The following is a 26677-nucleotide window of genomic DNA, read 5'->3' on the forward strand; positions in this document are numbered from 1 at the left end:
CCATGAATTCTTACGAATACTGTAAAGTGAAATAACTGTATACAGTTGTAGCTTCTTAGATATTCACATTAAAATGCTAATATAAAAGATATGACCACAAGACCACAAACTACCCACTACCCATTGTGCTGTCAGTTCTAGAAATCACATTTCTTTCGCTAGTGTGAAACCCAGCCTCCTTCTCAAGGCAGGATGCTTTACTATACAAGTACACAGAATAAAAAAAAAAATCAGTCTTCCAATTAAAGAAAAATTACAGCTATTAATATGGGTACAGTTAATATTTATAAGACCCCTTTAATGTCAGTAGATGAAATGCCTACTCTGCTCCAAAATGAAACTTACTGTCTAGAGAGGCTAAATAAATCCCAATGCCTGAGATCTGGATAATAATAAGACTAATAAAAGTTAAACTTTCCCCTAAAGTTAAACTGTCCCTATGATTTTTCATTTCCCTGTTCCTTCTGCCTATTCCACAAGTCCTCTTTACTCTCTATACACTTCCTTAACATTAAATATTTATCTAAATAGCTCTTTTTACCTTTTAAAAATGGAATGCATTTTACCATCTTTTTTAAAATTAATTTTATCTCTCCTCTTTCCCTAAGAAATGCCCCAATAATGAGAATATTGCATGTTCTAAGCAGACTATTGCAAAAAAACAGCTGCCATAATCACAAGCCCAAATGCCTAAACACAACTGAAAAATAAATAGCGTTGTAAATTTGGAAGGTATATGCATTTTTGGCCCCGATGGAAGTCTGCTAATTTCAGAGATCTGACAGGGATTGCAAGTTAATTTCTTCAATCCTACAGTCTCTCTAGAGATTGATTCTCTAGGTAGCATATGTTTTCTTCCATTTTTATTTCTAGATCCCAAAGCTACCTTAAGACAACTTCTGTAAAATATTTTCTATCTATGATGAGGTTCCTGCTACTTCTTTAAATTTGTAACAAAAAATTGAAAAAGGGCATTTTAGGAAAAGAATAACAAAAATAGAGGCTCTGCATCTAGAGAAAGATGATAATCTTCTTTGGGATAATAAGGAATAAAGGAAAACCTTATTTTCCTTTTTCTGATATAGTCTTCTTAGGCAGGAGAAAAAAATTGGTACCACTGCTACTTTGTTATCACTGCACAAAATTCTAAGGGTAATGAAAATACTAAAGACTTACAAACATGACTGATGAACACATTACCATGAACATTCTGCACAACAGTTCCTACAACACAACCTTTTAACCGCAGCCTTCAACACCAAAACAATTAACTGAGCCTGGGTCACTTTTTAACTTCACTACTGCAATCTCATCTTAGACAAAATGCCTGCAGTCTTACACCTTGGTTGTCATTCTATCTTGATGAGGAAAGATAATTTTAAAGCCAGCTCTTCTTCCTTATTTCTCTTCTGTTTTCATTTAAAGGCCTCTCATCATTAATATCAATCCATCCTACAGGGTTGTCAGATGAAAGGTCACCCTTCCACATTTGCACCACTAGTAACTATCCAAAACATCTATTTTTCTGACAAGTACTTTTTTTTTTTCCACTTCACTGCACAGCATTTTATCTTCCTTAAACTTTCTCCTCAATATCTTCCATTGCCCATAACAAATACCATGCCTATCCAGATTGCAAGCCATAACAGCTGCAGCCTTGGTCTTGGTCATTTATATTAAAGGCTTTTAACTAGAAGATGGAGAGAATCTCTCTCTCCAAAAAGTTGCAATTTTTGTGTTGCATTACAGAGTCAATTATGAAATTAAGGAAAAGAAATGGAGTGCAAATTTAGCCATAAATTAATGGCATGATTACTAAAACAGAAAAATTAAGTACACTGTCACAAGTACAACAGCAATATACACTACACACAGAAACAAAATATTTTTCATGAATACAGTAATTTTTAACTGGGGATGTTGTACCTAGTCAAATGGTTTTGGTCATGCAGTAAGTGACACATTGTGTTGTGAGGCTATGAAGTTGTAAAGTGTGAACTAGAGTATCAATATCTGTAAGTCAAGCTAAATAACTTGCCTGGCACACGGATGTAGTGTAACACCATCACTCTGAATTTATCTCTGCCTTCAGCGTGGGTCTCTAAGGCTCTACCATTATCCCTTCCGTTGCTAGCCTTGAGGATCACCAAACCCAGAAATGAAGTGGGAGTGAAGTGTTCTGTATAGATTTTGTCAATTAATGATCAGAAGTAAATGAAAACCTTTTTTTACTGCAGCATGTAAAAAAATGATCCATTGACTGAGATCAGTCACATCAACAGTGTACTCCCTTTCTCTTTACAAATCCTTCTAAGTACAAATAAAGATTACAAAATTAATTAAACATACTTCTGGATTACCATTATGCTAGGATATCCTCCTGACCAGCGCTGAGAGTGTACATGGTTGGGTTGATCAAACTGACAGATAATGCTGAAAACTCATTTTCAAATTAAAACTAGTCAAGTTTCTATAGATTATGACATTTGTAGACATGGAAGATACACTTAAGAACTCTGGAAAACATCTGCTTTTAATCTCTGTGATGTCCACACAAAAAATTAATACCAGAGCTAATCTTCAGTTGTTTTCCAAGGATAATCATGATTTAAATGACCAAGGCTGGTTCTGCAACTATTACTCATGCAGAAGTTTCAGCTAACTTCTGTGACACACTTCACAGATATGAAGATTAATTACATCAATAAGAGGTTCAGGATTAGGGCCAACACCCTTTATCCTGAATGGCTATGAAATGATTGTATAGTTCCATCAGCATCAGCTGGAAATACTTATTTTAAGTCCATAATCCAACAATCTTTCAAACTCAGAATAAAAATAAAAGTATTTATTAATGCTGTACACGTATTTTCAAGCTTAACTTCAAGACTAAAGTAAGGAGTAAGAAATCCTGTAAGTATTTGGAATGATTTTGGCATTGATTTGACAGCAGTTCAAATTTAATGGCTCTGGCAAGCCTACCTCTACACAACAGAAATTTTTTCTTTGATTATGTGATTACTAATGACTAAATTGGGATTACTAAAATTTGATTACTAAATATATATAAGGTCTGATGCTCATATTTGTTCTTGTGTGTATGGCAGACAAAACAGCCTCATAAGATTAAAAAGTTTACTATTGTATGTTGAGATGAGAGGGAGTAATTTATAGGGATTTTCTTTATTTTTTTACACACTTGAAAAATATTCCAAGATGCTCCTTCCAAGACAACCCAATCTGCTGCCCTCAAGTTTTGAGCCAGCACCACCATCTGCAAATGAGAGGTTTGACTCTCCTATAGACATTTAGATCAAGAGCTGATGGAGTGTTTAACAGTCTTTACCTGTCTTGTCTTTCCAGTCAGCGCTAAACCATGATTGCAGCAGAGCATCACAGGAATCACTGATTGCAGCATGAATCTAAAGGTCTAACCCATCATTACAGTAATTACATCTTTTTCATTATCTTTCACTTCTCAGCAGAAAAGGGTTTTGTTGACTGAAGGCCAGACCCTTTATGCAATCTAGTCCTGTATTTCAGATTAGCTCCAGACTAGAATACTGAGGATATACAGAGGAGGAATCAGGTTACACAAATACCACTGAATTAGAATATCACTTCAGAGTCCTTTCCTATACAGAAAGTATATCCCTGCATATTTTAATTCATGTAGAGCCCCAAGATGTTGAAAAAGAAAATAGAAATTATTTTAACAATTATTAGTTAAAATAAAAAACATCAAGGTGCGCTGAAGCTCTAAGGAAATGTTCCAACGCACATGTCTTTAACATATTTACAAAACAATTTGTCTCACATGCATGTACACACATTAAATATTTCATGTCTTTTCTTTACAATTCAGTTATTGAGATTTTAAAAGTATTTTAATTTTGCACCCAATTTTGTCCTTCTTTTTTGTTTTAAAAGTTGGAAAGGAGAAGAATATGCAGGAAATGTTGCTGTTACTTGATACACACGGAACAAAAATGCTGGTAAAAAATCATAATATAAAATGCATTTCTACCCATATTTTAGTTACATTTTTAAGTACAATACTATTTAGACTGTTGGCACTTATAATGACACTACTGTCTTCAGAGTGAATGATCAAAAGCAAATCTGTAAGCACAAAAGCTGGCCCACGCGATAGATTCTCTAAACACCACAGAAAGTTGGCTGGTCGTTGGCCACCATGACCAGCACAAGGAACTGGAGAAACAATGTCCTGCCTCCAGCAACCTTTGCTGCATTTCCTGCTGCACAACCTATAACCTGAGCAGCACAACTCTATAGCTCTGAGTGCATAAACCTGGTTACTACATTAGCACATTCTGCTGTTCCGTTTACCATAAACATGGTTTTCTGCTATACATTCTCTGGTCCTCATTAACTGGCTTTGTTTGATATCAAAAGTTTTCACACAAACAGAAATAGGAAAATCCACGGGTTTCTCCAGGCTGCCCACACATCAGTTCAGTATTACACTGCTCATGTCTTAGGATACACCATTGACTTCTGTTAGAAAATTCTGTTTGCTACAGCGAGAGTGTTGGCATTTTGCTTCTTTTTAATCACTTGATTTATTGTATTGCCAATGGGCTTTTTATTTGAACTGAGCGTGCCCACAGAGTGCGGCACATCCTGCTGATAAAAGTGTGAGTTAGAGCTCTAATATTTGTATACAGTCTCAGTAGGAAAGAAATGTGCATGGAAAGCACAGTGGGGGAAAGCTGGAAGTGAGGACAAAGCAAAGGAACCAGTCCAAGAAAAAGGACAAATGAAAATGAGGAAAAACAAATTGAAAAACATTAGTTAAAAATCTGAATTGCTGACACTGCAAATTATATCTGTTGATATTTACTGAATGGAACTGAAGAAACGAGAGTGATCTGGATTGATCTGAAGGCCAGCTCTGCCAAGAAGGGGAGGTGCCAGTACACCAATGCCAATTCCTGTATTGCAAAATTTGCTGGCAGTAACAAAAGGTTTGGTGTAGAAGGTCACAGACAGCACCATATGCCAAGGAAGTCAAGAATGAATACAGAATTGGGGCCAAGCTTCAGTTTTAATAAAAGCTATGCCTGGCTCCAATTTCAACATAATATCAAGAAAATACAGATGCCAACACGTATTAAACACAGCAAAATGAGATAAGTCTTTTGGGCATTGGACAAGAAAGCTTTGTATCATATTCATTTTCTAGTCACTGCAGAAAAAGTGGAGCTTCTGTTTCTATAACAGCTTCTTATTTCCACAAGCTTCACAATGCTGACAGGGCAAGGCATATTCCACACCATTTTATCAGTCCCTTTCACTTTCATACATGCCTTTTAGACAGGAACATCAAGTGGGTTTGGTTTTTTGGGTTTTCTTTGCAGCATCTCCTAATGAAACTATGGGGTTATGTTTCTTTTGTAATGCTAAATGCTACACTGAAATCGTAGCCACTAATCAAAGAGCGAGACTTCTGACACGTATCCTGTTTTATTCAAAGTTGAAATTCTGTACTGCATTTTACTCCCGCAAACTTCTATAAAGCCATCAAAGGAGATAAGCAGTAGTAAATGTAGGATTTCTCATAAGTTAGAAGCACAATGAGCCCAGGCTGTCACAGTCCACTGCTACTGGTGCTTCAGTTACCTGGGTTAGCTAACCTCATAAAGATACTCAATATCTACAAAACAGAAGATTAAATTCAGTGCATATATGCTGAGATGAGCTACAATTATAGCTTTGGACGAGTCACTGAGACTCATTTGGATCCTATAACTTATCTGATTTATTTAATTAAAACAATACATACCTACAATGAAACTAAGAAAGTCTGAGCTGGGAAAAGTACAGTTCAAATCTCATCACTTTTAGCAAATTCAAGTAATACAGGTTTCATTCAGCACTCAGCAGGTAGATGACAAAGTTATTCAACCTGTCTTTGTCTACGGGAGTTTCCCCCAGATTTATAAGGCCCTGTGAAAATAAATTATCATTTTTGCACTGGTTCCAGGGACTGATGCATGTTGTGTCAATTACAACCATTTTAAGTGAGGAAGCAGTGGCAAAACCCTTTCTTATTTACTGTTGATAGCAGTGATTTACTTGATAAGAAAGTATAAGCAGTGAAATACAGAGACAGTAGGTTTCACTTAATAGCATCTAATACAAATGTCAGCTATCATGATATTTTAATTTGTAAAATGGTAACAGTTACTTGAAAGATTTCCACAATATGGAATTCAAGGTTTCGGTCTAGTTAAACAAATAAAAGATTTCATTGTCTTGCATTGGCAAGGAATTTAAAAGAATGGTCAAATAGTTTTTTCATCACCTATTTCTTTCTTATCAAATAAACTGCTGCAACCTTTCAACTTCTTATTCTCAAATTGTCCCAGAAGTCTATTTTAGGAGCATTCGATTATTTGCCACATGCTGAAACATGAAGACCATGACATATTGGCAGCTATGGTATTGAAAGATTCATCAACACAAATTCCCTCACTGGCAACAGTCAGAAGCCATTGTTAGAAAGCTAATTCTGATTCTCAAATTATCCTTATGGCAAGCAAGCTGGCAGGCTCATGGCTTTGCATGCTCATTAGAGCTTGCAGTTAATAATAATGGCTGAGCAGTAGCAAGGTAAAGCACCTAGCTCTACAAAATCATAGGAACATAGAACGATTTGGGCTGGAAGGGACCTTTAAAGGTCATCTTGTCCAACCACCCACTGCAATGAGCACGGACATATTCAACTAGATCAGGCTACTCAGAGCCCCATCCAACCTGACCTTGAATGTTTTCAGGAACAGGGAATCCATATCTCTCTAGGTAGCCTGTTGCCAGTGTCTCACCACTCACACTGTAAAAACTTCTTCCTTATATCTAATCTAAATAGACCCTCTTTTAATATAAAACCATTACCCCTCGTTCTATTGCTGTGGGCCCTACTTAAAAAGCCTGTCCCCAGTTTTCTTATAAACCCTCTTTAGGTACTGAAAGGATGCACTAAGGTCTCATCTGCAGCTGAACAACCTGAACTCCTTCAGCCTTTCCTCATAGGAAAGATGTTCCATCTCCCTAATTATCTTCATGGCTCTCCTCTGGACTCAGTCCAAGAGGTCCAACAGGTATCAACAAATATATCATTTAGTGTTACCTAACTGAGAAGTGGAGTGGTGGCACTCATCTTTCCAAACCCTAAATATACCTAGATACCTTCTTTTTATTTTCATATCATTACTGCACACTCGGATCATGGAAGGTTCCAAGAGTGGAAGTGATTGCACCTAACTGCCCAGGGTCCATCAGGCTGCATGAGTACTCATCTGTGTTGCCAGAATGCCAAACAAAAAAGAAATATGAAAATCATAAAAGATGCTTAACAAGTGACAGTTCTGCTGAAGTATTAAATTCTTCCATTCCAAACTCCTCTCAGCCCAGTTGACAGTGTCAGAAACTGCAGCTTTCAACAGCCATTTTTATACAAGCATTAAAGAAAGTGCCGTATGATGAAAGGTGCTATAAAAATGTGAAATATCACTATGGTATACTCCACTTAATTAAAAGAGAGGTTGTTGGGATGGAAGCTTTATAGAGAATTTTCCCATGAGAACAATTCAGATTAATTACAGCAAACTCTAATAAATGTTTTTAACTGGACAACATTAACACAGGGTTGGTAAAGAAGCTTCCATAATTTTATCTAGAAATCACCAGTATAAAATTTAACCCTAGTCTTTTAAAGTACATATTATGATAGTAAGAATAAAGAATATATCTTAGGGGATACTTCAAGGGTTGCAGTCAAGGTTGTCTGTCTTACCACTGCTTTGCTCATGAGCAACTAGCTTTTGGGAATGGTCAGTCAGACGCTTCATTTCACTGCTATTCTCACTACATCTTAGCAAATCTTTCCTTCAGTTAATTTGCATACTTTTTGGAACAAGTAGTCAAAGATGATGTAGAAAATAACATACAACTGTACATTAAAAACCTCTAATGTAGTGTAAGAGTAAGTTATGGTAAGAAAAACAACTTGGGTACATTTCCAACATCTAAATCAGCAAGATTTCAGGGGTGAAATGTTCTGTTGAACTGGATTTTCATGTGTGAGCACAGATGCAAGAAAATGCGTAGTAGTAAAATTTATCCTCAACTGACCATTTTAATACTTCTACTATTTCACAAGATTTAACTATTATTACCTTTGTGCCTCCAACTCTGCAGCAGTGTTCTAAATTGCCACTAAAGAAATTAGATAATAATATTGAATATTAAATGTAGGGCAACATATTCTCCCCTCTCCCCCCCAATTTGAGACTGATCATGCTAGAATGAGAAATATAGAATTTGCAACCAAAAGGTTAAAGCACTGTTTGTTTTATACTACCAAATGACAGGATGGAAACCAACTTTGATATACAAAATGGCCACTTGGCTCTGGCAGAAAATGAATCTACCCCATCTATCTTTGAAAGGTCCAAAATATAGTTACATTACTCAATTTATAGGCATTCTGTTAAATTCTGTTATTATATAAATTTTGTTATTAAAGAAAATAATGAACTGCCAACATTGTAAACCAGAAATAATTGGAAGAGGATTCAAATACTGCTAATTGTATCACTATTCATATCCTGCAAAACCTAATCCTGTGAAAGGTTACTAATGTGACTATTCCTATTTCAACATAATTAGACCTATTCATATGATTAGGCACTTCCTGCAGAATTGGAGCTGAAGTCTTGATCCTGCATATTCTTGAAGACAATGATGCTCTGCATGAATGCAGCAAGCTACCTGTGAACTGCCAAGAAACTGCAGGACTGGAATCTAAATCTGGACAATTAATCCATCATTCCTCGTACTTGAGATTTTGAGTTTAGTCAGTTACTACATACTGGAAACCCCCCACAGTTCAATATTTACATTGTGTTAATGTAGCAAGAATGACTTGTAAATTAAGAAAGAAACAGTTGAAACCATAATCTCAAGGTCATCCCTAAATTTAAGTCAGTAACAAATGAGATCCAAACAAAACAATGTTTAGTATACAGAGAAATAAATGAAGAAGAAATGTTCCTTTTTAACTTTGAGCCAGTATTTGTTATTGCAATATATTTTATATATGAAAGGAAACTTTTAAAAACAGTCTACATACATTTGTCATTTTAAGACTCAAACAGCAATGTAGGTATTTAATTTTTGGCACGAAAAATTCAAATCTCATTTCTCAGCCAACATGCCTAACACAGAATAATTGACAGTATTTTTAAAAACTGACACAGTAAGAGAGTGAATGCATTCAGCTGATTTCAGCTTAAATTTAAATGTTGAAAAAGTCTCCTTTCAAAGACAAAATTTCCCAATACCTATCTATTTTTTTTCTTAGCATTTTAAAAGTACATATTTCTTTCAAAGTTCTTACTGTTGGACAGTGTACACTGACTTACTCTGCTACAAGTGAAGGGAAAACAATGTGCAACTATATCAGGTAAAATTATAAGGACATTTCAAGAAATACTATATCTAAAACAACACTATTCCATCATTGTTGAGAAAGCACTTCAAGCCACACTGTGTTTTAAGAATCTATGTCAAAGAAAATAAATAAATAAATAAGTAAATAAATAAATAAGCATGTCTTAAAGCATCATCCAATGATTTTTATAATTTGACCTTTACAACATTTTTTGTATTATTTAGTAAATATCTATATCATTTTTAGCCAAATAATTTATCTAATACTATGTCAACTACTTTCTAAATTTTAAATAAAATCTGACTGGGGAAAAGAAGAAGGTCTGCACTTTTCCAAACATCTGTTTTGATGAGTCAACATTTCTTAACAGAAAAATGCTCCATCAGAGTTATGTCAATTGTAATTTGAAGAACAATTGAACTTTTACTTCTTAGTGATGTTAGTACAGTAACATCAATACAGCTTTGAGGCCAAGAAACTAAATTCTAATATCTCATTTATCAGTAAAAATAATCAGATCCCAGCTTTAAAAGCAGTCTTTCATAATGCCCTTAAGACAAAAACTCATACAGGTCTTTTCTGAGTGAAGAATTTGGCCTAGAGAATCCATCTCTGCTGATGTGCGCCAGGGAAAATCATGGACTCCTATCAGACCTCAGGTGGAATTTATATCACTGGTATTCAGGAAAGTGTAATTTTCCTACTGTAAATTGAGTCTTATTTGGACGCATGGAGAAAGAGTAACCAGGCACTGTATGAAGCCAATTTCACAATCATTTTTTGGAAACATACTCTGTCCATACCATCATGAATTCATCACAGTCCCTCATCATTAAGGCAGAAGACAAAGTGAAAACATTGTGAAAAATTGTTTTATAGCTAAACACTTCTGACAGTTGGATAATTTGGTTAAAGAAGATCTAAATAATTCTTAAAAGCTGTTAGAGAAATATGCAAGCAGAACCCTGGGAATTCTGTAACTGTGCAGTTACTTAACTCATAAAAATCCCTAAAGGAGGTTTTTAACTGTTTTCAACAGGCAACTCACTACTTTGGCTATCGTGAGTTATCAGATGCATGAGAAAGATTTGCTAGAAAGAAATTCAAAAGGTGATTTTTTAATCCCATCAAAATATAAAATAAACCTAAAAAACTGATGGCAAACTGCTCCCTGTAGCTATTCAGAATCCACATACTTTGACTTTTTAGTTCATTCCCTAACTCACCTGCAAATATCTTTGCCCATTTCCCTTCTATTTTTATTTTTCCCCTTTCGTTCTTTTCTTTGCTCATCTTGTGAGTGCAATACCTCATGAAGTCTTTTAGCGTGTAGAAGGAAGAACAGTGACTATAAATACAAATGTCTGACAGCATGGAAGATGTTCACATGCAGGAGGTTTTAGTTTTTAAATCATTCTATATTTTCTTTAAGATATGTTTAATTTGATCAGCTCTATGCATATTCCAATACATATTTTTAAATATTCTCAATATTATTTTGGTGCCAGATAGCCTTCTGTTATGCTTATGTTCAAATTAAGGTACGGAAAATAAAATTGCTAAATGTTCTGGGCACTGAGAGTTGCTCAGCAGATACTATGAGCACTGTGAAGTACCTGGCAGACATTACAGAGCTGGTGGAAGGCTCAGCAAATATAACCACTGTAAAACTCTCTGTGGATATTGGAAGCAGTGTCAAGCTACTGTCAGTCATTATCACCTTGTCAAGTGTTCTGTGGACAATATAAATAGCAGTGAGAACTAGATGGGCTTTATAAATTCTGTATCAGGTGTGATAAGGAGTCCTATTGGGAACTAAAGTACAAAATTCTGACAAATTGCTTTCATTTTCTCTGTAAAATTCACAGGTTTATATTTATTTGTAACCTGGAAATACCAATTAACAGTCCTTAATCACTCTTCTGATCCTTCCAGCATTTTCAGAAGAAGTACTTTTCCTGCTGGGAAATGGATCTCTATGAAGATGCCCATGCTGGCTCTCTATAAAAAGGGAGTTTGATATTTCAGAATTATTGCAGAATTTCAAATGTTCGGTAACCCAAGCTACTCGAAACTTCTCTGCCTTTCACCCACAGGAGATCATTCCTTATTTGCCTCCAGACATGTATCTGTGTTTCCTCAACAATTCAGCTGATGGACCATCTGTAGCTAGTACTCACATCCTTTCACATCTCTCCCAACTTGTAAGCATCTGTATTTGTTGTTTTATATATCGCTCCAGTCAACTTCTGATCTCCCTTCTGCTATGAATGTATTTGTTAGCAACACACATCATTCTTGCGGTTATTTGGAGAAATGTGTGATTCTCCTTTTGTTTGCAAAGGCAATAGTAAAGTCACCATCTAAGCAATTTTCTGCCATTCAAGAACGTCAAAGATTCAAAGATTCTGTGATTAATCAAGTACATGTGAATTAGACTTCTGATTATGAAACCCACCAGCATCACCTTAGGCAATGATCTTTTCTCCACAGTATGTGATACTTTTAGAATCTCTGGTTTAGTTTGCTCATTGCTAGACAGTATTCACTTGGAAATGAGTCTTCCTTACTCATTCATATTTTTTGCTTTCTTCCTCACACCATATCATGTTTCTTATGTGGAAAATGTCCAGAAAGTGCTTCACATCTAGATCTTCAAATACAGAATTCACCTAACTGAAGCTCACCATAAAAATTCTATTCATCCCCAGAATGTGGTGCTAAAAAGTATAGTTATAGGTTTATATAAAAGAAAAATAGAAGAATGAAATCTGGCATTTATTTCACACTGTCAGATATACAACTTGAAATAAACATTCTATAAATTCCTGTAGGAATCCTCAGTTTCACACAGTATACACCGTAGAGCTGGCATCACAAGTTAATATTTTAAGTCATAATTATATATTACGAATATATTGGCAGTGTTCTTGAGATATGAAATAAGAACTATGGGGGGTTTTCCATTCTCTTTCAATCTTAGTTGTATATCCTCTGTGTCACATACCTGAATTTCTTGTGCCTATAATCAAGTCAGATTTTCTTTTTTTTTATCATATCTGGTTTTTAGTATTTTCCCTGGGTTTCACTTCAGTTTGTAACATCAAATGAGAGTACAACTCACCACATATCAGCTGGTTTTCCTTCAGGTTATAAAGTGACAGTCCATGTAAAGCACTGGGGTAAGCACAAACCGTTTCCTCCGCTATTCGAACCGAAGCATTTCTGGCCCATTGCAAGATCCATTTTAGATTACAGTCACAGATGAGAGAATCAGTGTTGAAATGTCTAGAAAGGCAAAGAATTATCACAGTTGGTACACATGCAGTTTTTATAAATATACTTCCTTCTGTTAGATTTGAATTATTTAACTCCAAAGAGAACTAATCTAGATAGATGCGTCACTATGGATGTGTAACTATAGCTGTATAAATACAAAGATATTCTGAGACAACCAATATACACTGCCCCACTGTTAATTACTTCCACGACATTATGCAAAAATTCTGGGTTGTTTACAGAACAACATCACTGACACTACTGAAAAAAACCTGAGTATGTGTTACTGCAGAAAATCATACTATAACACACTTTCCCTTAATAAAACCCCCTTTAAGTAGAAACTCGACCATGGAAGCATTCAGGATACACTTTTAAATCTCAGGAAGGTACAATTACTACCAATAACTGGGAACTGTTATTCTAATTGCAGGGAAAATATTTTAAATTACCGGGTTTGTGTAATTACAGTGATTATATGATGCAACGCATAAAAACATGGAAAGGTTTAAGATAATAGAGTATCAAAAAAAAAAAAAAGGATGCTACTTAGGAGGGCTAGACTGGGCTAGTCAGAAATGGGGTTGAATGGTCAGTGCTATTCATTTCCCTGCAACAGGTAGAAGACAGCTCATCAACAGTGATACAGACATTGATAACAAAATAATGCAGATTTTACACTTGGAATGCACTTCTAGAAGCAATCCAGTTTGAATTCACATTCAAACTATATTTATTCTAGTGTCTTTCTCAAGTATTTCAGATTTATGAACACAAGGGATGATACTCACAGTGCTTTCAGAGCTAGCAGCTCAGAAAAAAGTCCGTTCATGAGACTTGAAAAAATATTCCCTGACAAATTCCTAGGAAAAAAAAGGCAATTTACAGTTAGTTGTACAAATACAAGAGGAAAAGAAAATGACTATAATTTTTACAATGCTAATTAAGAAGTTTTGCTTGCTCGACAACAGTAAAAACATGTTTAAATTTGTACATTGCTTTTTTTTTGGTGATAGTAATATTCAAATCAAATCACACACTCTTTTATTTTCACAGCAGATATACATACAATTCACTTGGTCTCATAAACAGGAATATTTCTACATATTTAATAGAATAGCATTCTAGAAGAAATTATTCTAGAATTTGAGTGAAAATATTAATAAAATAATTACTCAGTGAGGCCTGTGTTCATTTTTATTGTATATGTAGAATGTCACTTCGAGGTGAAGAAATAAAAACTGTCTTATTTTAGTAATGTTTAGAAGAATTCAAGCAATTCCTTAAAACAGTAGTGAGTTTTCAAAGTAACCACACAAATAGTTTTATTACAAAGAACGTTAAACAAACCAGTTTTCCCCACTCTAAAATTAAGGACATTTCCAGTTTAATTACTGTTCTACTATTTCTTGTCTTGATGGCTGAATGGTTTAAGCTGAATACTTGCAAAGAGATGCAATTCAATTTTGCCTAGTTTAACAGTACTGCTCTGCCAGTTCCCTAATAGTACAAAAGTTAAATGTTTAATTTTTAAGTAATACAGTCTTTTTCTATACCCATAAGCTGAAAAATTAGTGCATATCCAAGATTAACATTCCAGAGCATAATAATCACCTACTTTTGAAATACTGGTATATGTTCCTTTTTGTTCAGTGCCTGAAGACTACGTGTTTGAATTCAAGGTTGGTTACAAAATTTCAGTTATCAGGGAAATTTCAGAGCTCTTCACTGGAGAGATGTTGTACATATAAGAAAAAAAGTAGACTGGCAAAGAAAATGGTTTCTTTACTTTTTCATTCAATACGATGTTGTTATAACTATTGATTTGACTTCTCTTTTGTCTACAATGTAGAGAATGCATGCTAAACTGAAGATTCATATTCAGATCAGAGCAATGTGCTAGCAATGAGAAACCTACCAAGCTGCAAAAGGTCTGAACTAGATTCACAAAGTAAGGAAGATCAAAACTCAAGAACCCTGCTTTCTACAGAAAAGCATATCATACCTGTCCAGATATGGATCAATGAACTCAAGAAAGAGAAGAAATTGTTGTTAATTTATAAATTACTTTAAGAAAGCTATGGAGCACTTTTGAAGCAATAACCAATCTCATTTTTGCATACAATTGAACATTTCAAATTCTCTTGGTAGTTTAAAGTAAAATTCTGCTAATAAGAGAAAAATAAACTGGCTCAGCAATATTAAGTGAAATTATTGAGTGACAATGAGATGTGTTGATATAATTGAACTGATTTTTAAGATTTTATTTTACAGTGCATCTTTAATACAGTTGTGGTGCAAAGCTCTTAGAAGAACTTTCAAGTACCTCTTCAACTGTGGGTATGTCTAAATGAACGTTTGCTTGTAGATACCTATTTCTCTACCTCTAGTATTTTGGATTTGTCAACAGGAACTAAAAATATTGAGCATTTCACAAAGACTCAGTTAACCTCTTTGCTTAAAATTAGATGGACCTACCCACATGTTTTTTTGGCCTGACAATGCATATGCTGAAACAGCTCAGTGAACTGAGATGTTAAACAGACTAAATCAGAAACTGATAACCCTGACATTTACACTGAAGTAAATCAGGAGTGGTTCCACCAATATGAAAGCAGTTACAGCAGTATAAACTTACTGACAGAGGACAATCATGCTGAACTGAAGGACAGGGAAAGCAATCTGCCTGGCCTTGCATGGATGGCTGCCAGAAGACAGAAACACAGGGGCTTCCTTTGCCTTACTCTGGTGCAGTACAGAAATATTTCCAACCTGATGCAAATCCCAGCTTCTCCCTCAAACAGCTTGCCAGGCTTCGTACAGCAAAAGAAACAGAACACCAAGACTGAAGTTTGGGAATTCCATTTGGACAAAAGGAAAGCATTAAGTCTGGTCAATAGTTTAGGAAATGGGGACAAACTGTAAGTCATTTGCAAAGTGTACATAGAAGGGTTCAGCAGTGTATGGTACCCATGCATCTGCAAGAGGTGCCCATTCAGTGTCTACTGAATCCATGAACTTTCCATAGGTTGCACCAAATTCACCAAGATATCTATATGTTAACCTAAAAATTCCTGATTCGTGTTCCATATACAGATTGTTCATTTCTTTTTATTGTGACAAAGATTACAGAATTCCTACAGAATTTCTTTTTGTCAAGTGTTGGAATAATTGAGTTCCTGACAGCTCAAAAATCAGCAGAAAGCCAGTAAGTCAACTTTTCATATTCTTCTGGCAATGACCTGGTTTGAAGTTTCGATATTACTACTAATAATTAGCAAACTAGGATCATGTTCACAGGGCTGTGTAAGTCATAAAGCAATATACTTCTATGGCTAAGAAACACTAGTTTCAATATCTGGATATCCAACATTGGAAATAGATTGTTCTTTAACAAAACTTTCAGAAATCTTCTCAAATCACCCTAATAAATCATGTATTTCTGAGCTGATGCAGTACTTTGCAAAATGCCTGGTTCTGTAGTTCACAAAATTCCTGCTATAAATTAAAATATCACCAAAAATAAAGTGTTGTGAAATTCCTCCATTTCAGATGCCCTAAAAAGCCACTCTGTCTTGATTTAAAAGGACATTTGTTCTAAAAACATCTGTAATACTTAGTTTGCAAACATTTCAAACATAACAAATTAATGCACTCCAAAGATGATAGCACTTACTATGCCATTAACTTACTCCATTAACAGAAAGATGTGCTTTGTGTTTTATCAGAGGTAAAACATTTTAGTCTTATATATACAATCCTACACTTATTTTTTAATATACCAAATACTTGTGTTTTTACAGAAATTAATAAAACACTTTTGCCAAAAGCTTTAATATAAACGATAAATGCCATGAAACAGTCAAAAAGAGTTATGTGTCTCAAAGTATCATTTTAAGGCAAAATATGGGTAGAAGAAGGAGTATATGAATATGAAGAATGCTTCCCTTTTATGAGCAGTATTAAAAAGGAGAAGTTGAATGCAAGGGTGACAGACTGATCTTCTTTGCAAAAAGAAGATCCCCACAAACTGGTTCAGGAGATGTAAAAAATGACAAGAGAAACACAGAGAGGGCAGGTAACAGTGCATATTTTCTAATTAGATGAAATGTTGATGAAATGGGGTCTGTTTCATTCACTGTGTTAGTGGTTTGTACTTTATTTCTGGCACCATACAAAGTGACTAGTTGCTTCAATGACATCAAGAAAGTCATATAAGAATTTATGGTATAATATTATCACAAAGTTAACTGCTGATGATGATTCAGAGGCAGGATGAAGAATACATCAGATATAGTTTAATCAAACAATTGGAAGTAACGAGGAAGTTTGGTTTCAAACTTCCAAAGGGAAGATCAAGCAGTAGCTACTTCTTGAAACAGATTTAAGGCTGCAACATTTCAAAACCTAAGAGATAAGGGACTAAATAAATGAAGTCTGGTATATCTGTACAGTGGCATCATCCCAGTTTTCCACAGCTCTCAATATTTAGATTAAATATAAACAAAATTAATGTAAATGGTAGCTCCATTACCTAGCAGAAATACATTTGCATACATAATTCTGGGACAAAGCACTGAACCATGGGGTTCAAAGGAGATTTGGAAGATTTGTTGCATTCAATTATGTCACTCTTAGTTTGAATATGTGCACCTCATCAAAGCATAAACACAGCCAAAAGGTAATATATAAGCCAAAAGAGTTAAGATAGTATCTTAAAACATGTAATAAATCTACTCATACTGTGTGAAGCACTGTCAGCTGCATCTGTCATATGACGTGAAAGCATTTTGAAATCATTTTCCAGAGTAAGACCAGGCAGTTCTCATTCTTTATTTTAGTGAAGTATTTAAACATACCTTTACCCTACTCAGTTTAGATTTATGCATCACATCACTGAGATAAACCACACTATGTCAGTTTGGGCCTAGAGCTGATTTTTCAGCTCTAACTCCGTTTTTTTTCAAACTGAATTGGATTTACAAGATTGAGTGAAACACACAGTGTTATTTTGTTTCACCTAGTATTCGTGGTTGCAAACAGTGTAAGAAAATCCCCTATTTCTACCTCACAGAAGGTGCATGAAAAGATTTATGTCCTTTGCTCCTTCCAGTGGACTCATGGCTCTCCCTACTGGTTTTGACAACAGCCTGCAAAGATGCTTCTGTACTTCATCTCTGCTAACATAACACAGGAGAGCTCCAATTACCATGATCAACAACTACATTAATCAGTGCATAAGTATATATCTTTAAATTGCTCCTTCAGTAATCTAAACCACACTGGATGTCTATGAAACCAGTTCCATGTTTAACAACTTGTCATCTTTTCCTCAGTACAATTATAAACTGATGTTGCACTAAGTAAACGCTTCTCCATAACCTTTCCAGAGAACAGCTTTCTCATACCCCTGAAGTGGCAAGTAAACACAAGTCAGAGGCATCACCAGCAACAGAAAGTTGACCTATCATATCTTAAACATGTTTAAAAAGTATGATTCTGGGAAGTCCATGACCTTCCAAGGGGAACAAAGCTACAAAAAAGTTAGAGAAGTACCGGTGGCATCAGCTTGCAGTCCACAAACAAGGACCAGTTCTTACACCAGAGGCAAACTGAGATCCCAGCTCAAATAATTACTATCAGCATTATGACATTATATGAGATTTCTGAGATCAAAGAATAAGAGTTACTATGAATGGCAGGGAACAATTCCACTTGATCAGGACTGTGGGTGTGTTTCTTCACAAAACAATCACTGATCCAAAAAAAGTAGTGCTGCTCTTGACTTTGGTTCAGTAAGGACAGTCTCTACTCTGTCAAAAAAAAAAGTTGTAACTTTTGACATAGCAATTGTGAACTGATTTACTTCAGGTAAAAGGAGAATGTAGACTAATCTACTGCTAAACCTCTGATTTCCAAAGGACAGACTTTTGAAATAACAATAACAATAATAATAATAATAATAATAATAATAATAATAATAATAATAATAGAAACTACTGAAGCACTAGACCACATAGACTGGAATGAAGGATGGTCCCATTTATTAGATCAGTGTTAGAAAGGCAATTTAAAACCCAAATAAGAAAAATGAAAGATAGACTAAATGGATCAATAACCAATTCTAAATCTTGAAAAAAATAATTCAAATTTTTAATAGAACAAAGAACTAGAAAGATGATAACAGGAAAAGCTTAGCAAAATGATGGGAAGCATTTAAGTTGGAATTTGGAAAGTATGCTAAGACAGGGTGCAAAAGATATTTCAATAATACTACAATATTATAACTAAGAGATTAATAAAGAGTAGATAGGATATACAGTCTAAATATATCACATTACTACCATTCTGTATTCTTTTCAGTAAGGTTGGTCATTTGGATTATACGATTTATGGGAGAAACATACACTAAATTGTGGAAAATGTATTTCCCAAGACCACCTATAGTATGACTACTGATCTTCAGAACTAAAATCAAAAAACACCTGGGAAAACTAGGGGCCTTCGAGGTTAATTCCACTGATACGAGAACACCAGCATAACTGTTAATGATTTTCTCCTGATTATGCAGCATCATGCTAGATCTATATGAAAACCAAGACATAATTTAACTTGTCTAGAAAATTAGTGATCTTTTTATACAGTTACATGATACACTGTCAATAGATGCATATGAATTTTTTACCAATTTCTGATTTGCCAAATTTTTTTCCCATTTTTCTTTCTGTCAAAACTCACTCAGTTACCACACAAAATACAAAGAGGCCAGAATAACACATCTCCAAATACCAGAATCATCATTTTTTCCACTGATGCATGGACATAATACCCAGAAAAGCGTGAAGAACCTGGCGTTAAGTGCATTTACTGCAAGACACGGTAAGATAATGGACAAGATAGAAGGGATGGGAGTGAGACATTACTGGTGCTCTGCAGAAATGGTTTTCTGAGTGATTCTATTTAGTGCTTTCACCAGAGACTCTGCCTCAGAAAATTAAGAGAATGTGAACATGAAATCCGGTAATAACAAAAACAAGGTTTTGCCAATGCTAGGAGAATAAGAAGAGATGAACCTTCTCAAAACGAGGTGACTAGTAATTTCATTAAAAAACATTATTCAAACTGAAAAATGTAACAAGATTGTCACTTGGGAACTATACTTAAGAAAGGTCTGATTCAGATTTCTGCTTTAAACTGGAGCCTCAGAAGAAAAACAATACAGGAAGCTCTGGATCTACACCCATTTGGAAATGAAAGTTAGACCCATCCTGAGGAAAAAATAAATATATTTAGGATAACACAAAAAGACTAGATGCAAGAAAATACAGTGTTAATGTGTAGAGGGAAATGGTGAGTCTTTGGTTCTCACAGCTCAGAAAAAAATCTGCTAATGCCAGGAAAGGTTACAAGCTACTAGAATGAGCAGAGATATGGCAAATCTGTACAAAAAGAAACTGTAATGGTGTGGTTTGATCAGCCCAGTAACTATGGGCAGTCAGCCTGCATATTGTGCCTTTTTCCAGCATCTCTGGCATCAGTGAAGGGTGTGGATACTGCCACATTCTTTCCCGGTCCTCAGAGAAAAGGGATAGTACAGCCAAACACTGTCACAGAACAAATGTTGTGCACTCGCTGGGAATGCATTTCTGTTCTTTGCTATCAAAAGACTGATGTTCTGTACTGAACTTCTAATTCACTTCTAAGACAGAGTCTGAAAGATTTACAAATGGAATTTCAGACCTTTCTAAGAGAGCATGAATTTCAACAGTTTCCATTCAGTTTGTTCCTACCACCTAGAAACACCTTTCATTTGGTGGGGTCATGTGACCTCACCATTTTGAATTAAACATACCTTTTAAGGTAATCTAGCTATATAGTCACAGTCATGTTCACTGTGCACAACAAAAGGAGGCACCAGAAACCCTCAACAGATGAGTAAAAAAGGGCCAGTCTGGACCTGTTCATCACATGCTATCAAGGCTCTTCCCATCATCTGTTCTCATTTGTTTTCCTCAGAGGAGACTTGGCATAGTTACTCTCATTAATGTGATCAGTAAGCATGCCAGATTTCAGCCTTTTACCTGGTGTCATCTTGACCTCATGGCATATCTTTCTAGAAAGATTTCCCTGTTTGTCCAAGGAAAAGCCAGAACTGGCTGGAGAAGAAGAAAATAAAGTATGAGATTTGTCACACACTATGATGCATATAGGAATTTATTTCTCATTCAGGAATGAAGATAGATCTGAATGAAGACAGAGAGCCCTTCTGGGCCAGGCCAAATGTCCATTTAAAACAGGATCCTTCCTTCCAATAAATCTGCAGTCAACTTACTTATTTATAGTACTTGCCTATGCTGTACTGGACCTTTGGCCATTCCTTTTGACCTTCTCTGAACCCTTTCTAGTTTTGGTCATCTTTTTAAGATGAGCACACTGGAACTGCCCATGGTATTAACAATGCAGGTCCTTACTTTTTTTCTGGTAGTATGACAGATGTTTTCCAATTTGCTCTCTCTTCCTTTAATAATACTCTTTTTTTTTATTTTTGTAAATGCTACTGAGCAGATCTTCTCATGGCATTATGCACTATAATCCCAAAACGTCTTTGGGTTTTCTCCCTTGCATCACTTGACAGATTAATGACTCAAAAAGTACTTTAAAAAATGAAATTTACAACACAACACCTTAAGCAGCCAGTCTAAGATGGATATTTCAAAAGCAGTTTGAACTACCCTGATATTCCAAGTTTATTTGGTACTTCATTTTTTTTTTCTGAGTAAATGTTTATTTTTTGATGTAATACACTTCAGGGGAAAAAAGTTTTTAAATGTCAATTATCTGTAATGGATAGAACAAGCAGTATATCCTTTTTAACTAGTACAAGTCTCATTTGTCTACTTGTGTTTCCAAGACATACAAACAGAAATACATGCAAACAGACATATCATGTTCAGTCTCTTTTCAATGTGAAAATGAAACTTAATTCTTTGGAGTTCTGATAGATTTTACAATTGAAATAGAGAAAATATCTTTAAAATATCAATTCATCACAATCAAAGGCTCAGGAGAGTCGCTTTTTAGTACAAAACCTATAACTTCCTTGTAATGAAATTTTATTGCCAACTAAACTCAGGTCAGTCATGTGACAGTTTAGATTTCTTCTGTTTAAAACAGAAGTGGTATTATACTCACAGTTTGTGAAGATTGTTAAGTCCAACAAACATTTCTGGTGTTAGGCAACCAATTCTGTTATTTGAAAGATCCCTGAAACAAACAAAAAGACCATGAAATATTAAGTCTGTCTTATTCATATACACACCTACATAATCACTTACAGCATCTTTATTTTTAATATTTAAGGATTTAGAGACGAATGAGAAATAAAACCTTTTCCCATAATGTAACATAATTAAATAGATTTAACAACTTTTATATTAACATTATTGAACAATATTCCACATACTGCAACATCTAATAAAAATGGGATTTTATATACGTAGCAAATAAATGCAAAAAACTATTACAAAAACACTGAATTTTCTTTCTCAAAGTTATTAGCACCTGTTTTTTTACTTAGGAAAAATACTATGCATCTTGTTACATGTGATATTCAGCCAAAATTGATGTATTTTTACTGTTTACTAATGTTTCATCTCATTTACAGCATCCTCTCTTGCTGAAGAAATCACAGAAACCAGAAGGCAGTTAATATTTGAACTACGGAGAAGGTCAGTTTTGATAAGCACTTGGGAAGCTCTTCTAAGAACAATATTCTGGCTTTCTGGGACCACAAACAGTAAAAGGCATTACATTCCATAACTTTCATCTGCAGAAAGTGAAGGAATGTTTTCTGTATAAGCCATACATACAACATAGTATACAGGACGCTTATAGGAAGGAGACAAAGACAGGTATGAACAATTATATTGTGGTAGCAACATGAATAATGCCCCTTGGTGCATTCTGAACTAGTTTTTGATTTTTACGTATTTGGTTTTCAACCTTGACCAAAATTTTCATCCTTAGGAAGTGTAGAGGTCTTTTTAAATAGTTGCAGTAATGTAAGGATTTTAAGTGATCATATAGCCAAAAAAGTTTTAAAATTGGGCTGAATATATTTTTTCTTTTAGAATCAGTAGTAGTCTTCCAACTCCTTTATTACATTGTGTGGATTTCATATTTTTCTACTGATACATGAAAACACTAAAGTAATCAAATGGGAGAATAAAGGTGGCAGTTTGACAAATCCAGTTACTGCCTTCATGGAGACATATCCAATTAGCTGGAATGTGAAGGCAATCTCTTTAGCGTTCACTACAAATTCTTCTTCTATCAGACAAAGAACACATTGTTGTACAATTATATGATGAAACATCACATTAGAATGAAAATATTTCTTAAATGCCTGCCAAGGATATTAAGTAGGGAACAGCTGAAAAAATAGTGAGGATACAATATAGTGCAATAATTGCATATTAGCATTATTCTTTAAGTTCTCCTAATAAAAGCTACATAGGAAATCTAAAAATGCAAGTTTAAGACAAACATACATACCTATATAGAGGTATATATATATACATCTTTCTATTAGAAGACGTAGAAAAGAACCTACCCAGAATTCTTAATTGGGTAATGGTTTTCTTCTGCCTAAGCAAAGTCTGAACATGTGTGGAAGAATTGCATCACAATGTGGGGCATAATTTGGGTAGCAAAAGTAGATTTTATCTGAACTAATGAATACAGGTGCATATTTCTCTAAGTGTGGCACAAAGTGGTATTTTTAACAAAGTGAAAGGAAAAATACCCTTTTCTCAAAGTTTACTTCAATGACTGTTATTTTTCAGAACATGGCAGCAGCTGGTATCTCTGTATTGTAAAACATGTTTTCTAAAAAACACATTAGCAAAACGAAAAGGTAGCTTACTACACATTCCTCCAGATTAATACATGTTACATTAGACATAATTCAATTCATAATGTACAAAGCTGGTCTACATTTTCAGGAGTAAGACATTTAACTTACTAATGCTGACTTGTAAGGTTGATGTTAGAGAACTGTCCTATGTTGAATAACCAAGTGCTGTAATTTTAGTGCTTCATAAATTTTCAGTTTTCATCAATTTTCTGTGTACCTTTTTGAACAAACCCTGGATAAAATTCAGTTTGTCATTCAAATACAAATTGTAACAGTTCTCCATACACAGAATATTTTGACAGCCTTCTATGACTTGCCATAGCCCTATCTGTTGCAGTTGCCCATGTTACGTCAGCTTCTGCTTTCAACATCATTTACTTTTTACATGGGAAATAAGAAGATGTGAATGTAAAGTACAGTCTTAAAGTAATTACTGCATTCACATTCAACAGGAGTTTACACTAATTATTCCTTTTGCTCAACTGCCTCCTACCCAACAGTTCCACACTGAGATCTAACATGACAAAACTCAACGTCGCCATTCCTACTGTGCTGAAGAGTCTATTCTTCTCTCTTTCCCAATGCCTGATGACTTCATCTCCCTTGACTCATCTCTCCTGGATGACCTAAAGCTGCCCCCTGTGCAGTCTGTGGATGTGCAGCCCACCGCTTGCACAGGTTTCCTGGTTTTCCCACAAGAGGTCAGGGTTGTGTTATTAGAATGTGCGGCCAAAGCAACAATTAGCACTCATTTTGATCATTCCATTTCATGGTTATCCTTGCACACAGAGTGAGCAAGAAAGATTCAGTCCAAAGGTTTTCCTTTGTATTAAAAATGTATATGCTACTCCGACTTCATCATTATTATGCAACTGGTTTTCTACCTGAACACACTAAAGCTGAGAGGCTGGTGTAATTTCAAAACACTGCTACTGTTATCATTAGAGGTGGAAACTTTTACTTGGGATGTGCAGTGCTCCCAGCACACAGCGGTTAGGGAATTTACCTGCACATTGAAAAATCAGAAGGATTTGTAAATTTATTTTTTCTGTGGATTTGCATTCCTTCTCCTTCTCATCTAAATCTTCCCATCCCACTAAAATAATCCCTGTTTTCTCATAGGTTTTCTCATCAGACATTCAAACAGCAGACATGACGGCTAGGAAAATGTCTGGCATGTGCTGATGCCTAGTTAGCCAGTGCACAGATATTTGGATTTTGTCACTTGGAAAATTACAATTAAAAAAGGGTTCATCTCACTTTTCCCTAGGCCAAGTAGAACTAAGGAGGGTCTGTAGTCCTTGTTAAAAAAAAAAAAAAAAAGCCTAGCTGTAGCTTAAAAATTAGCCAGTGCTTCCAAAAGTACTATGAGAGAGAAACACAAAAATGATGGACAGGGAATATACTACATAAGTTCTTGTTTTCCTAGAAAATCGTGATAAAAATAAAAAATATCAAGCAAAGCCAAGGTGAGAGGTATGGAAAATGGTAGACAACTTCTAAAGTATGACAAAGTTGCCCCTCTAGTAATTTATTTTGTAGACCTGGTCTATGATAAAAGTAAAGTAGACCTTACATATTGAAAAAATTTAGTGTAGCACAAACCATTGTTTACACACATCTAAACTGCTTAGTGTTATTTCTGATTAATGTCTATAGTGATATATTGTCTGCTAAATCGATAATTAGGTGTGTTTTTTACCTCCATAGATGTACTTGCCAGGACATTTATTGGAGAACAAACTGATGACTTTAAATGGGAAAAGGTAAAAAAGAAGAGAAAATGGAAAAAAGAAGGGAAAGAAGAAGAAAAAGGTATGGTAAATGCAAAAAGCAGACTGTGTGATTTTCTATTTTACAGCCAGTGTCTTTATGTGATTATTGCTTGGTGGCATATTTGAGTTGCCCAAGGATAGAAATGTCGATACAAACACAATTTTCAGAATAATTCAAATGGAATTAATACTTACAGGCGCTTCAGTTCTGAAAGTCCATAGAAGGCCCCTGGCTCAATTGTGCTGATCAAATTATTCTTCAGATCTCTAGAGAAACGTAATAGGAGATGCAGTTAATTATCACTTCACCTATTTTACCACTGTTATACCTGATGAGTATGAAATGCAATGCGATTCTAACCTTTATTTGTCTTAGCTAAAACTAGGAATTAACTTCTTTTGAATAGTAGCATCAAAAACACTAAATCACTTGCAGTTTATAAAAACATATTTTTCCAAGTAAGATGGTTAAGATTAGATGTTTAAAAAAACTCTGATTGTTTTAATTCTTCTTCTCCTATTTATATTTTACAAAATAAGCTTACCAGCCATTCTCGCCAAATGAGAAATGTTTTAATCAATGAGTGAATGAAATAGTCAGTCAGCAAAGTAAGAGCCTTTTAGTTTGCTTATTCACTCTGCTGTGAACTTTGCACTTAATAAATTTCTCATTTCCACCTAATGTAGGCAAAGCAGTTGTCATAGGAGACAAACAGGTCAGATTTCTGTTCTGAAATACAAGCAGTTTCTTTTATTTGGCAGATAGGAGCTTCATTTTGCACTTGCTGATTCACAGATAAAGAATATTTCACTGGCATTAGTAATCTCATGTGCTCTTGACACAGAGCTTGGGGCCATGACATGCTCTCAGCTCAGTCCCCACAGAGATTTACTACTGAATTGTCTCAAGACTTGTGTGATGTGAACCCCGAGGAAATGCCTTCAGTGCAACTGGATTAAGCAGGCTTAGGAGACAAATGCTGTAAATTCTTGTAGAGTCAGTGTTCATCTTCTGAGAATTTGCAATTCATAGCGAACAACTGATGCACATTAATATGTGTTGTCTCTCAGACTGGCCACTTCCAGGAATTACAGCACATATACTGCTCAACTCTGCCAGAATATGGATTGTATGAACAGCCACAGGAGTCAGCTTATTTATGACTTTTTATTTCACTGCAGATAAAATGAAAAGGTGAAAACCTGGTTCCGCTAGCTGTGATTGCCCCG

General features: G+C 35.1%; 1 protein-coding gene across 1 annotated transcript in view; it reads right to left on the minus strand.

Moving 5' to 3' along the window:
• The window catches only part of LOC113982579 (adhesion G protein-coupled receptor A3-like), a 261837-nt gene that overhangs the window by 139790 nt on the left and 95370 nt on the right, over positions 1 to 26677 (minus strand). The window contains exons 3-6 of the mRNA XM_027710970.2: positions 25643 to 25714; positions 21950 to 22021; positions 13549 to 13620; positions 12603 to 12766 (exon numbers count right to left, since the gene is read on the minus strand). Coding sequence (XP_027566771.2) covers positions 12603 to 12766; positions 13549 to 13620; positions 21950 to 22021; positions 25643 to 25714 — 380 coding nt within the window. The remainder of the gene's footprint in view (positions 1 to 12602; positions 12767 to 13548; positions 13621 to 21949; positions 22022 to 25642; positions 25715 to 26677) is intronic.

The sequence above is a fragment of the Pipra filicauda genome, unplaced genomic scaffold, assembly GCF_003945595.2.
Source record: "Pipra filicauda isolate LSUMZ 115617 unplaced genomic scaffold, ASM394559v2 scaffold15_size4787011_pilon, whole genome shotgun sequence".
Classification (NCBI taxonomy): Eukaryota; Metazoa; Chordata; class Aves; order Passeriformes; family Pipridae; genus Pipra; species Pipra filicauda.